General features: G+C 45.0%; 1 protein-coding gene across 1 annotated transcript; it reads left to right on the forward strand.

The window, feature by feature from the left end:
- The first annotated feature begins 5,061 nt into the window (after positions 1-5,061).
- KCNJ2 (potassium inwardly rectifying channel subfamily J member 2) lies at positions 5,062-14,363 on the forward strand. The gene is made up of 2 exons (XM_068151174.1): positions 5,062-5,175; positions 10,182-14,363. The coding sequence occupies exon 2, from the start codon at positions 10,398-10,400 to the stop codon at positions 11,679-11,681; it is 1,284 nt and encodes a 427-aa protein (XP_068007275.1). The 5' UTR covers positions 5,062-5,175; positions 10,182-10,397; the 3' UTR covers positions 11,682-14,363.
- The last annotated feature ends 467 nt before the right edge of the window (positions 14,364-14,830 follow it).

Genomic DNA, 14,830 nt, shown 5'->3' on the forward strand with positions numbered 1-14,830 from the left:
TGGCTGAGCACAACATGGGCTTTTCAGCAAGTAGTGGACTTGACTATGACAGCCCATGGCAGAGTACTCACTGACAATCCTGTGAATATCCCTTCAGAGCCCTCCTGCGTACATGTGATTTTTACACAACCAAAAGTTTACAAGCCCAAGAAATACAAAGAGATTCTTACCCTGTTCTGTTCAGCTGAGCATGAGCCTATCTTGACTTTAGAAAACCTGGCAGGCAGCAACACTAGCAACTGGAGCTGTAAGGAAGAGAATGAAAGTGTAGTCACATAGTTTTGTGTGCGCAAGTTGCTGGCTCTTAACCCTTTTCCTTCCAGGAATTGTCAAGTTCCCTATGTCAGCTCCATGGGCATGTTCTCACCACTCTGGCAAGTTTTATTAACCATTAACTCCCTTTCCCTTGAGATAGCTAAAGAATGGGAACCATGAAATATCATTAGATAACTCTAAGAATAATATGGAAATATTATCTTTATTACTATGTAATTTCTTGGTCACTTCTATCACACTAATGTCCTTCTCCTTAATCTGAACACATGTTCCCCAGTGCCACCTTTGAGGACAAAGCTGACTGATGGCTGGACAAGTTAAAATATGGACAATTGCCATGTCACAAGCAATGCTGGATGTCCCTTAAGATGATTGCATTTCTGGCAGATTATCCACAACCCTAACTTGCAAAACCAGATCACTAAATGGTAACACAACTGCCTTGCTGCAGCAATGCTTCTAGAAAACAAAGAGTGTGCAAGATGTGGATTGGATAACACTAACACATCCTAATAATGTTAGGGCTTTAAATCTGACACATGTTGAGAGCTGAAAGAGCTCACTTTTTACCAACAGGCACTTACCATATTTTGTTGGGTCTGAATATTTAGCTGGAAATTAAAGATCCATTAAATGAGGTATCTTAATCTATGGAGAATGGAGCCACATGGAATACAGTGTGGAAATAAGTTTCCTTTGGCAGAAATTCTGGGGATGCTGTTGCCTTGCAGGTTATACCCAGTTACTGTTAGCTGGGGATCACTGTATGCAATTCATTCTGTCAAGATTTCTTCACCTTCCTTCCCAGATCTGCCATCTACAGCAGCAAATGCTGAGAGTCCACACTTAATTATGGGTTGTCTTTTTTTCAGAAAACAAAGTCACTGGCTGGTGTTTTGATTTTAGAATAAAATGAAACAAGACACTCTGAAATCTTAAGCAAAGATTTTGGACACAGAGTATATGGGGAAGGAAAAAAGAGAGAGAAAAAAAACATGGAATGGTGTGTAAGTTCCACTATTCTCAGTTATATAAATTCAATTTCCTTTGTCATATTTCACCCCTTCTATAAACAAGTGTGTTATTATCATCCAATATAACTGTGCCACTGACATCTGTAGGTCCTATTTGCTTACAAAGTACAAAACCTATTTCTTTGCTCTCTCAAGTCTTATCAAACATGTAAACATCTCTCTGTGCAATTCTCATTGGATTTACCCACTCCTTCTGTTACCAGAAGGGGCTTCATTTGTCCTCAGAGATGCCAGCATCAGACGTATAAAGATCCTGTTAATGCCTAAACCCCAGAGGTTTGCTGCGAAAGGGGGAAACCACCTTTTCCTGATGAATATTTTCCAGTTGACTTAATGGTGAGAGAAGAAAGGCTGACTTATGGCAGTTTACATGTGTGGAAATGGTGAGACCAAAAGAAAAAAACAAGCCTGGCGCATTATTTATGGCATTTCTTCTCCTCTTGTGGAAACCAACTGCTTTGATTCTACCAGACCATGTTTGCTTTGCTAGTACAATACAATTAAGCTATTTTCAGCTGGCAATAAAATCCTTGAGAACCAAAGCAGATTTGGCCACTTTAAGAGATGAAGACTAATGCAATCTGATAATTAGGTCATTTCACCGCCAAGACAGAAAAAGCAATTTAATAACATCTCCCGTGCAGTAAGGCAGGGGCTAAAGCCACTGGTCCCAGCTGGCAAGGACTTTGTCTGCAATACAACTCTTAAATTTGCTTCCATGGGGAATCTGCAGATCACTGCAAGACATGGGGACAGGGTGGCTGTGATGGGCAAAGGAGAGGATGATGCCAGAAAACAGAAAATGAGGGGAGAAGGCGACCCTCCTTTCACCGACAGGGCCTGGCTGAAATCTGCCTAAGCAAAGCACACTGCTTTGGGGCTGGCTCCTGCTCTTACACCTCCTACACTGGCATGAAATATCAATGTTCTGCCTTCACAAAGCTCTTTGTATCCCTCGATACTGTTTATTCTGCAGATAGCAGATTTTTGTCTTGAAAACTCCTCATCTCATGACCATTTCACAGAGCCCTTCTAGTATTTTCATCCAGAGGTTCTTCAGTGAGGCACTCAGAGTCTTCTGGAGCTAGACTACCTCAAATTAGAAAACCAGCCATTGAGAGGAGGAAAGCAACCCTCGCTCACTCTCGAGGGTTAAGTTTCCAGCTGTCTTTCACACTCTTTGTCCTGGTTTGCTGCAACAGGAAAGAAACTTTGCTTGCAACTTCAACTTCCCCATTTGCAGGGTTTGGAATTATTTCTACTGAAGTCCATGCAGATGAGAGGTGACTTTGTTACAGTTCTCATTATCTCTAGAACAGATTAGAATCAATATTTCATTCTAAGAAGAGCTTTCTGGGCAGAGCTGCTCTGACTTCACGAAAGCTGCAAAACAGTTGTGATGTCTATGCTGTACCCTTCCCCAGCACGAAGTGCTAAATGGCTTGACCTGCAAGTCCACACTGCTGTGAATAATCCTTACTCATATCGGCAGATCTGGGATCTCTGGGTCTGGTAAGTCTGTAGCCTTCATCATTCAGTTTGCATGAGCAAAGGCTGAGTAAGTGCCTACAAGGTCAGTCTGTGGTCTGTAACATTGTGTGGATATTGTGCAGAGATTTGTCGAAGCCACCCCCAGCAAACTGCCTGCATTCTCAGCAAAGCATCTCTTAGTAATAGCAGACCAAGGTTCTTCTTTCTTTCACTTACATCTAGATGAGCAGAGACTTCTTCAAGGTGGGTCAATTTGTTGCTATTTTAGCAGTTCATAGTAGCATACAGGCGCTCAGAAGAACAAGGGTTATTTTTCTCAATGGTACAGGTATATGAACTCTGTAGGATTTGTGTCTATGGCTTTCAAACCTTGAGGATTTAACAACCTTCATCTTACTGAATGAATACAATATTGCAGTCATTCCCTCTTGCAGGTTTTTGTTTGTTTCAGGTTTACAATTCATAACAAACTTCTTTGTGCTGTAAGACTTTTCTTCCACTTAAAAAGGAACAGAATCACCCCAAAATAACTTATAAACAATATGATTGCCCAACATGACAGACTACTCAAGAGACACAAGCACTTGTCTTTTCTTCCCCTCTCCCCATCATGTAAATTTTGCTTCTCCTGCACACATAATTCTGGAGGCTCTTAAAACAGGCTGCATTTGGCCATTGCATTCATTGCTGCAACAATGTGGTGCTTCCTTATTCGGAGTATGGGGAACTGGGCAAATGCTGTAAGTGACAGTAATGGCAGTTGGTGGGAATTGTTCAGCAGCAATATGAGTGTGTTCCTAAAGTCTAAACTCCGTGAGAAAGCATTTGGGCAAAGCATTTTCGCTGAGTATTTAAAGAGCTAATGCCAGAGTTGTAAACTTAGGAAACAAACGAGGAGGAGGAGGACAGTTTAAGTAACTATGAGTGACTGCAGGCACTGGCTTTGCTGTGCAAAGTAGGAAATCACATTTAGAACCTGGTCTGGACATTGTAAGGAAGCTCCAGGGAGGAGAGTGGACAACCCACTTGGATCAGTCTATCCCTCAGCAGCTCCAAGACTGCTGATTAACACTGTCTTGACCCAGAAGCGTCCCCAGGACCCATTCCCCATGTGTTGGAGGGGCTGCTGCTGCAGCCCGAGGTTGCAATCCAAGGTGCTCATGCTGATTCTAAAGCCCTGTGTGGTCTGTAGCCCTTGCAATCAGCAGTCACCTTCACCTCCAGTTCTGCAGCACAGCACCCAGGGCTCAGTGAAGCCTTTCAGCTGTTGGCACTCAGCTTTCTGGGGGCAGAAGGAGAGTGTCGCAGAGTGGACACCTGCCTTGGAAACTAACACCCTTGCACTGTCCATCAGAGCTGGGGTTTGGCAAACTTCAGAGTGTGCTTACAAGGCTGTTTTTGTTCCTGCAAGGCTCCCAGCCAGGCATTTCATCCTTGTTTTCTTTGTCTTAGGCCACATCCACTGTAGGAAGGACAAGCTACTAAAAATCATTTTGATATCTGTGTATTTCAACAGTGACCAGCGGACTGAAGTGCCACAGGTGATCTATGGAACAAAGTCTTAGACCCTCCATTCTGCATCCAGGCTCTTGCTCCCATCCTTGCTCCAAAAGATCCCAGCCCAGGGATCAAAGCTCTTTCTTTGGGAGGGGTTTCAGTGAAAGAGAAGGATGTTGCGTAGCTGTGCTTGACTTGCTTCTAGTGTTGGGAGTCAGGCGTTTGTGAGGTGATAGCCTGCATCTGAGCATTTCTCTTGGCTGAAATAAAATAAGGAACAAAAGGCACAAAAATTGTCTTTCTCTTGTATTTTTCTTTAGCACATGTGCCTCGCAGATTAGCCCGAGGCAGAAGCGAGCAGTCACACAGACCCCACATGAGATTTCCACCAGCTCCCAGTAAACTCTTGCAAAAGCGTTTTTCGACGATGCTGGGGGGATACCGGTGGCAGGTGCTGGGTGCCCGCGGGCACAACCGGAGTAAATCTGGCCGGGCGGCTGCACCGCGGCTTCCCCCGGGATCCCTCTCACCGGGCACCCCGCTCCACTCCAGCTCCAGCTGGACATCCCCGCGCTCCGCCCGGCCTCGCAGCAGCTCCGCTGCGCTCGCCCCGGCCCCGCCGCTGGCCCGGCTCGGCTCGGCCCGGCCCGGCCTCCCGGCTGCCATTGGCGCGGAGTAGCGCGGAGGGCGGAGCCGGTGGGGCCGCTATTAAACATCACATGGCAGCGGCAAAAAGGGGCAGCGGCTCATTCAGAGGCTCAGTTGCAAGCGGTGCGGCGGCGGGCGGGCACCCCGGATTGGCTTTGCTGCGTCCCCCCCGCTGCTGGATCTTTTACCCCCTTTAGCTCCATAAGCACCTCCTCTGAGCCAGCGGCAGGTAAGGAGCCAACTTCTTTCTACATCTAGCTACCCAGTTCACTCTCCAACCCCTCAGCCCCTCCTAGTGTGACACTGGTTTGCAGGGGTAGGGGCGATGCGGTGGGAGCTGAATTGCCGGGGGGAATTTTTCCTTGTCGGCGAAGGAGCTGCATGAGTAGGTATAGCCCTTTGGAGGGGGAACTCCTGCATTTCTCTTGCACCATCCACGAGCTATTCTCAGTGCCTAAAATAATTAGATAGGTATGCTGGGAACACTCGAGCATCTGCTTTGCAGCATCTGTTTATGTTCATAACTTTCCATGCACCAGCTGCTTCCCCCCCTTGCTCCTGAGATATTTTATTCTGGGGAAGGGCTGGAAGTTCGCATGACAACTCCAGCACTGCTCCATCCCTCTCTGTTCTTCTTGCTTGTTGTTTCCTGTACAAGAGAGAGGTCAAAAGTAGCAAGTCTTGGAGATCAGATGCATGGTTTGAAAAGGAGCGTCCGAAATGTTTTAGGGGTGTGTGAAACCAACCTATACTTCATTCAGTGGCATTCTGAAAAAAAGGGGTTGTCTTAATCATCCTACTAAAAAGAAAAAGCATTAAAATAGGAAGGAAAAAACCCCAACTGGATGGTTTTGCAGCTGTGGAGGCTGTTAAAAGACTATTGTTTCAACTTGGTTCATGATTAGCTTTAAATATTTCTTCCAAACCAAGCCATTCTATGATTCTCTGACAGTTACAGTAAAAAATACTGATCAGAAATGGCAGATTTGTAGACGGATCTGCCTGTTCAATGTCTGCTTTGCCGTGTCCCAGAGCCAGGCACCAGGGAGCTGCAGGTGCCCGGGCTGAGCCAGGATCCGCGTCTCAGTCCTCTCCGTGCCCGCTGCCAGTGCTCCAGCCCGCAACGGCCGCACTTGTTCCTGTGGCTCAGCCTTACCTTTACACTTGTTTGCTTTTCCATCCTCGGAGCCGGTGCATCAAGTACACCCCCTGGTGCTGGCTCTTCACTTGTAGTTATTGTGTCATCAGCTAGAAATACCCTGAACCCCTCTCCTTTGCAGGACAGCAGATGTAAATGCCACTTGTCCTTCCCTTTGTCCTTTTTAAAATAATAATAATAATAAAAAAATTCCCTATATCATCTGCCTGCTGCTTTTTTTTTTTTTTTTTTTTTTTTTTTTTTTTAATTTATTTTTCCTTTCTCATTTGTTGGTTGCCTTTCCCCCCCTCCCACCTCCTGATCATAGAGGACAGATCCTTCTGAAGGCAGCTCAACACTTTGTGCAACTTAAGTCCTACGCAACCTGCTGGAGGAGCCCTGGGGAATGACTCTTAAGCCATGTAGGGGGTCAGGAAGATAGTTATGGGGGTGGCTGTACCCAGCAGCGAGGGAGCAGGGACTGTGGGAAGAGGCTTCGCTGGAGCGAGTCGCTCCTTTGTTCTGTTTACCGAGGGCAGAGGGAAGGCGCTTGGCGAAGGTGGTGCTGGGGCTCGCTTAGCAACATGTGCCCGGCTTGCTCTGCAGAGCTGCCTGGCGTCAGCTTGGGAATAAGTGCTCCAGGCGCTCATTAGTGCTCCTCTCTACACCCTCCCGGCTCTTTTTGCACTTCAGAGTCTTTCCTCAGTACGAAACCTTTGCACAAATTCCCCTCGAGCTGTTCGTTGTAGAGTTCAGACATGCAACAAGAACGTCTTCCCCGGGGGCAAGTCTTAAGGGGGGAGGGGGGAATGCTTGCTACGGGAAAAGTGAAGGATTGGGCTTCTCATCGTGGCATTTCCACAAGTGTTGGTTCAGAAATGCTGAAAATACAGCACAGCTCCGTTTTGCTCTGCTCCTTTGAGCATCCCCTCACAGCAGAGCGAGCCCAGGGCAGCCCTTCCCAGTAATGCTGCGTCGGAACCAGTGCTGGTAATTCCAGGCTGCACTGATCTGATCTTGTGGTGTCCCTTCCAGGAGGAAAAGGAGCCCAGATTTATAATAGCAACACACCTAGTGATGACTGAATTTACAGCCACATGCATGTCTATGTCTGGCAGCGATGTGTTGGGCCCAATTAGGCAAAGGTTTGGGTTGGGTGGTGGGTACTGGGTTGGCTTCTTTTGTCTAGTGTGGCTTGCAGAACTGATCTCACACTATCTTGGCATCTTTGGTGCTACTAACAACAATAATGAGGTGGCTTGGGTGACAGCAACTTGTTTTGCCTTTGAGCAGCAGGTGGATTAGCAAAATAAGAAGCACTGTCAGATTTTTATGCTGGTTTGATTGCTTTTGGTATTTGGGGGGGGGTCCTCTACTGAAACTAGTTGTGAAGTTTTGGACAGAGCACTGACAATGTGTGTTACTAGGCAGCTGGTGCATCTACAAGGTGTTTGACAGGGCCAGTGGGAGCAAGATCAGACCTCTGCTGCCTTGCAGTGGCTGGTCCCTGCGCACGGTGCTGGTTGTGCTCCCATCCTGGCATCCTCCCCACTCCAAGCACTTGTAAAGAAGAGAGGCAAGTTGTGCTGTAAAGGAAAGAAGACAGCTCTGCTGCAGTGGAGCATGGCACAGCTTTGTTGTATGCAGCTAAAGCAGGCTGTAAAGGTAGCACAGGGTGTCCCCAGGCACACCCCAGAGTTTAGGGATCATTAGAGCCCAATTGGTGCAGGTACACTCCCAAGAGCAGCCTGCAGCAAGGAAGGAGAACCGTTGTGTCTGTAGTATGTAGAAGGTTCTCAGCTCTTCAGAGCAGGAATAGGACAAGGTATATACCTAGTTCAGGTCCCAAAATTCTAAGTGCAACCAGCTTGCTGCAGGAACCTGGTGCTCAGATTTCACTGATTCATGGAATTCAAACAAATGTCCTCTGGTCAAGATTTTTGCGGAGGGAGTTGCATATTCAGACACTTGCAGCTTTACAGTTTATCTTTTTCTGCACCACAAGTTTTCTCCTAAAATCCATGAGACATTGCAGGAGGAAAAAAAAAAAAGAGAGAGAAAAAAAAAGCTTCAAAATCAGCTGTCTCCTGGGCTGTGTTTCCATCAGCTTGGAACAAAACAGACTCAGTGTAGAAGTCAAACACAACTGGGATTGTAGGATGTGGTTTATAAGAGCGATCGATTTGCAGACCAGAGCAATGGCTTTTCAAGAAGTTGTGTGGAACCTATTATGAGTAATTTCCCTTTCCCTCTGTGTTCAGGTTTCTAATAGAATTTTTTTTTTTCTTAAATTAAGTGAACATTAAAAGAATTCCTTTGTATTTTTGAGAATAATAGCCTGACATGATTGAGAAACCTCATGAACAAGAAGGTGTGTGTGGGGGGAAAGTGAATCCTTACATGGTGTAGGGAAGACAGAAGTACGAAGGCAGCTATACCTAAGCCTACATTGCTGAGAGCCATACTCCAAACCTGGCATTACCAAACCTATTAGGAGCTGCCAAAACGTCTTGTACGGCGCTGAAGTCACAGATGACTAATCTCGGCAAGTAGGCGTTGGGACGCATTCTTGCACAACAAACAGAAGTGAGGGAAAAAAAGAGAAGGTAAAAGTAAACCCAGAAGGATTCAAGAGGGAAAAAGCAGCCTGCAGGCAACTGTGAGCATGCTGGTGTTTTCTGTTTGTCACCTGCTCTTTTCCTAACAAGTGTTTGCTGACCTCAGGCCCTTGTAATGTGGTTGAAGGATGTGGGAGGGCTGAGAAACTGTTTGCAATTCTTCAAGTTTTTGGGACATCTCTACAGGACTTTAAGAGCTGTTTTGGGGAAAGGATACGAATCTGAGGACGAGCCACTGAGGTCACTTTGTGGGCAGAAGTTGTGTTTCTTGGTGGCTGCAGTTTTGTTGGGTTTTGAACAAACTCGGATGAGTTTTGACAATATTGATTTATGAAGAAGCATCACAATTTATCCACCACTACTGTAAATAGTCCTGAAGTCTCCTCTCCTATGACAAAAGGGCAGTAGACATTCCTCATTCCTTGATTTTAGTCTTATTTCCTCCATGGGGTGCATGTGTGGATGAAGCAGTTGCATTAACACATCTCTTCTCCTCTGCAGCATTTCAATTACATTTCCTGATATAAAGTGCATGACTTAATGGATGACGCACTTGTTAAAAGCTAGACCTGGGTCTAAGCCAGACCTCCCTGAAACAAGTTTCGTGGCTTCTACCCTCAGGAAGAAGGTTTTGTAGCCTCTCTCTTGAATCTTAATTGCTGATGTTTAAGACCCGCAGGGACAGTCAGAACCGTTATCCATCGGAGGTAGAACTGGCTGCCTCAGGCTCCAGAGGGAAAGGTGCTGCAGCTTGCTTCCTACCAAAGGTGTTACAAAGACACTTGTCTGGTCCCACACCATTGCAGCCTTTTGCTAGTGGTGTTAGCAGGAGCAGATGAGGGTTGTTACAAGATTTAGTTGGGTTCTTACACTTTAAACATAATGTGAGTGTAAAAACGGCACAGATCCCAGAGAGTTCATGGAGTTAGAGATGAGAAGCCCTTACTCGTTCTATTGCAGAGGATAAGCAACTCCTATTTTTAGCTTAATTAAGGAGAAAAGTTCTCTGATGTAATTCGTGGAAATCAGTAACATTTTGCATTCTCCAGGTTTATTGCTTTTCTCAGCACACATCACCTTCCCTTTTGCATTTGTGGTAGGTAAAAGAGTCCAGGAGACACCTTGTGTGTCACTAGAAGCTGCCTCGTTGTTTATCTTTGACCAGACGAGTGTGAGCATCGATTGTTTGTTTCAAAATAAGTACAAAGATGCTTCCTTTGCATGTCCAGCTTTGAAGTCAATATTGCTTAGAGGCTTGTGCGACATGATCACTCCAGTGCTCTTCTCAGTGAGAGCAGTACTTTCTTTGCAGTCCTAATGTCAATATACAACTGAGCACGTTGTGCAATCCAAAATACGCTGTTAAGAATATGGAAAGTTCCTGCAGGTCCACAGGAGTAATTTTATTGGATTCTTTCAGGTTTGATTCCTCATCCTTTTCCTCCAAGCTCTAATATGACATTTCTCTTTCTTTTGCAGACCATGCCCTCTCTATGACGGTTACTTGTTAAGCTAACGCTGCATGCCAGAAGACCGTCCTTGGTTGAGCCAAGGACTTTTGGGGACTTCAGCCTCTCCCCTGTTTTTCTGTGTGTGTGTGTTCCTCTAGAACTTTCAAAACTGTTTCTCCAAAGGGTTTTGCAGAAACTTAGACTGTTTTCTAAAGCAGAAGCACCTCAGTCCACAGCAGTAGTGATGGGCAGCGTGCGAACCAACCGCTACAGCATCGTGTCTTCGGAAGAGGACGGCATGAAGCTGTCGACCATGGCCGTTGCCAACGGCTTTGGGAATGGAAAGAGCAAGGTACACACCAGACAGCAGTGCAGGAGCCGCTTTGTCAAGAAAGATGGCCACTGCAACGTCCAGTTTATTAACGTGGGGGAGAAGGGACAGCGATACCTGGCAGACATCTTCACCACTTGCGTGGACATCCGCTGGAGGTGGATGCTAGTTATCTTCTGCCTGACATTCATCCTCTCCTGGCTTTTCTTTGGCTGTGTGTTTTGGTTGATTGCGCTGTTGCATGGGGATCTGGAGAATCAGGAGAACAGCAAACCTTGTGTCTCTCAAGTGAGCAGCTTCACCGCAGCCTTTCTGTTCTCCATCGAGACCCAGACCACTATTGGCTATGGCTTCAGGTGTGTCACAGACGAGTGCCCCATTGCAGTTTTCATGGTGGTTTTCCAGTCTATAGTAGGCTGCATCATTGATGCCTTCATCATTGGTGCTGTCATGGCAAAGATGGCGAAGCCAAAAAAGAGAAATGAAACTCTAGTCTTCAGCCACAATGCCGTGGTGGCCATGAGAGATGGAAAACTGTGCCTGATGTGGCGTGTTGGAAACCTGAGGAAAAGCCACTTGGTGGAGGCGCACGTGCGAGCACAGCTCCTCAAATCCAGGATCACGTCGGAAGGGGAGTACATTCCCTTGGATCAAATAGACATCAATGTAGGGTTTGACAGTGGGATAGACCGCATATTCCTGGTCTCCCCAATTACAATAGTCCATGAAATAGATGAAGACAGTCCTTTGTATGACTTGAGCAAACAAGACATGGACAATGCAGACTTTGAAATTGTAGTAATATTAGAGGGCATGGTGGAAGCTACCGCCATGACCACCCAGTGCCGTAGCTCATATCTGGCAAACGAAATCCTCTGGGGCCACCGCTACGAGCCTGTGCTCTTCGAAGAGAAAAACTACTACAAAGTGGACTACTCGAGGTTCCACAAAACATACGAAGTGCCCAACACACCCATCTGTAGTGCCAGAGACTTAGCAGAAAAGAAATATATTCTCTCTAATGCAAACTCCTTTTGCTACGAGAATGAAGTGGCCCTCACCAGCAAAGAGGAGGACGAGATTGACACAGGGGTGCCTGAGAGCATGAGCACAGACACCCACCCAGACATGGACCACCACAACCAAGCAGGCGTGCCTCTAGAGCCACGGCCGCTACGGCGAGAGTCGGAAATATGACTGACAAAACTCTTCCTCTCTCTTTTGGTTGAAAGGAAAACCAAAATGCATCGACTGGTCAAAGGCACGTTGACCTGAGAAGTTGGCCCAGAACAGTTTTCAGACAACGGTACTGTCGAAGAGTGGCGTGAAGGCAAGCAGACCTGAGAAACCCAGGCTGGTTTTAGGGCTGTCCTCAGAGGTGGGACGACAGAAAATGAACTCTAAACACAAAGCACTAAACATGTCTAAGTATGAACAGAAGGCACATATGTTGTAGAATAAATTATGTATATATTTTTTTACAAAACTTGAACTTGCAGGCAAGCTTTGGTTGGGTTATTATTATTTTATTTCTTTATTTTTTGTTTTTCATCTTTTTTTTTTCCAGAATGCTTCTCTCTAGGGAACAAGAATGTTTTTAATGGCATAACAAAGGCAAGGATTTGCCTTATTTTATTATTATTATTTTTTTTTTTAAGAAGCTGCTGCTAACTACATGAACACAAATGGTTATTTTTGTTGCAGTGTAGTTTTTATTTTCTTTTGTGTAATTAAAAAAAAAATAAGAAAAGAAAAAAACAACAACAACAACAAAGGGATAAAAAGTCAGTGTTGAACCTTTTGGGTTGAAAAGTTTGTGATCACTTCAGAGAGGCCAACGTTGCCAGAAAGTCTAAACTCCTTTTGAGGCCAGTAGTTTGATAGCTAGAATCAATTTCTCTCTTTCCAATTACATAAAGGGGCATTATGTAACATGAGGCCAATCAGTAGCCGCCAGCAAAATTATGTTTTTTTTGGGGGGGGAGAATTTAATTCTCTGTCTAAAAGAAAAATAAATAAATATATCTATAGACACACATAAGGGAAAACAAACAAACAAACAAACAACCTAAGTTTAAACTACCTAAGTGGATACCAAAGAAAATGCACAGTTTTGCACAGTGGAGTTTATTTAAATAGAAAAAGTTAAAAAAGAAAAAAAAAAGAGGAAAAAAAAAGGAGGAAAAAGAAAAAAAGAAAGGAACAGGCTGCTTTAAACAAACAAAAAAAAATCAAACCTCAGACAGTTCTTTTGGTTTATTTTTTTTCTTTTTTTTTAATTTTTATTTTTCCTTTTCTTGACCTTTATTTTGCACCTTATTCTAAAAGCTTAAGACTGGGATCTAAAGTGAGCTAGGACTCTTCCCCTTGCCCCTCGCTGCTATTCTATGGGGAAGTAAATTCCCTTCCTTCTTGTAAGGAGAGAAATGCAGTTGGGGGAAAGCAAACCAGCAAATATCTGTCCTCTCTGGTCGCTGGAGGAGCTGGCAGCAGAAGGTCAAGTCTTAGCTCACACATTCCCAACCCAACGCTGGACCTCATCTGAAAACTGAGCCATCCTCTGTGTGCTGCAGGCGCCTGACCCCAGCCCCTCGGCTGCTTACCAGTGAAGCTATGCCAGGGACACGCTGAAGCTGCTGGAGCTGGTGTGCAGGCACAGATGAGCTGAGCGATAGATAAATCCCTGGGAAGAGGAGGTTTGGGAAGAGGAAGGTAGAGAGTGACGGAGAAGAAAAACCAACTTCAACAGCACAGCGCTTGGGAATGGCACAGGGATTGTGGCGCTTTGTACAAAGTGCTGCTCTTCAGCAGAGCAAAAGTGTCAGGAAAAGTGTATTTTTCACCTGATTTTGAGAGGGGAAGCAAATTTTCCATCTGATTTTAGATGAGGGGAGGATGAGCCTGCAGTGAGATCCATCCCTTGCCTCTAGTCCCCTTCAAATACCAGCTGAGTGGTCAGTGGATGAGATATGTCACTGAGCCCTGAGCAGATTTTGACCTTTGGGGAAGCTCTGGCTCTGGAGGTATTTTGGCTCCTTCACCCAGAAGGCTTTAAATTCTCTGTGCCTCTAAAGCTCAAAGAGACAGTGAACGTGTGCTTCACGCCTGCTTCTCAAGGAGCAGGTGGAGAGGGGTGGTGGTGGGGACGATTACCCTAGTCAACTCTCACAGTATTGGATCACTGTATGCCATTAAAAAACAGCTTGTTCTAGGTCTAATGTCTTCTGCAAATGGATATCTGTGAAGGCCTCTGGCCCCTTCCAGCCCTGCCTGAAAGAAATGCCTGCAATGAAATGGTTTCTGATAAGATAGTATCTACAGTGGGTGGGTTCAAAGCTGTGGAAATTCGACATTGTAAACATAGATTCGGCTCCTAGAGAGGGCAGATGATTAAGTGCAAGTACTAAGGCTGTTACTGGGGTGGGGGGATGTAAAAGAAAGGAAAGGCTGAACATGTAAAGGTGATTTGATTGCAGTTTCTGGGTCAACAGTGGTGAAGGCAACTGAGTGCTGCTAGTGCTGCTATTGTGATATTCTTGTGAAAGAAAAAAAAACAACAAAAACAAAAACCAAACACTAAACCAAAGAGTATTCAGTGAAACAGAGGGTGCATGAAACACGATGGAGAAGGGATGGAAAAGGGAGGCTGACCAGGAGAAAGGGGACCCTGTCAGCATCCCCCAGATGCCCAGTGCTCCCGCTAAATTATACTTGACCTATTTGAAAGTGGGATGAGAGATTGGGGAAGGGTTGAGAAATGCAGAATTCAGCTTGGTTCTTTAAAGCAAGAGAAATTCAGAGGGAAAATAAATAAATAAATAAAATCCCCTCCCCCTTAACATTTCTGGTGCAGAGGTTTGGGGGTTTTCTTTGTTTTGTTTCGTTTCGTTTTGGAGTCAGTTTTTTTCAGAACTATTTTTAAAATGTACATTTTATAAAGTTTATCAAGTATTTTCATATTTAAAGCCAAATGTAAATAGAAGTCTGTAAAGGAAGGCAAGGAGGAAAACGACGACGAAGAAAAGGCCACAAAAAGTATAACTTCTGCTCGGCAGTCTCAGTAGCTAGAACCTAGATGCTACCGGTTAGCACGATTTTTTGTTTTTAGCAAATACTTGCAAGCCTTATAGGATTCCTAATGCTATCAACTTCTCTTTATTTATTTGTAAGCATGGGCTTTTAATTTGAAAACCTGTTCTATTTACTGGCATTTTTTAAAGTTGCCAGCTTTCTGAGTGCTACTCTCATCGAGGGTGTGCATTGAGCTAATCCCTTATGCTCTCTGCCACAAGCTTTTTTTTTTTACTCTCTCTCTTTTTTCTTTTTCTTTCTCTTTTATTTTTTTT

This window comes from Melanerpes formicivorus, unplaced genomic scaffold (genome assembly GCF_026170545.1).
Source record: "Melanerpes formicivorus ecotype bairdi unplaced genomic scaffold, bMelFor1.0.p_v2 SCAF_21, whole genome shotgun sequence".
Classification (NCBI taxonomy): Eukaryota; Metazoa; Chordata; class Aves; order Piciformes; family Picidae; genus Melanerpes; species Melanerpes formicivorus.

Excerpts from the sequence above, each read along its gene's own strand:
- KCNJ2 (XM_068151174.1), top strand. The coding sequence starts at position 10,398 with ATGGGCAGCGTGCGAACCAACCGCTACAGCATCGTGTCTTCGGAAGAG.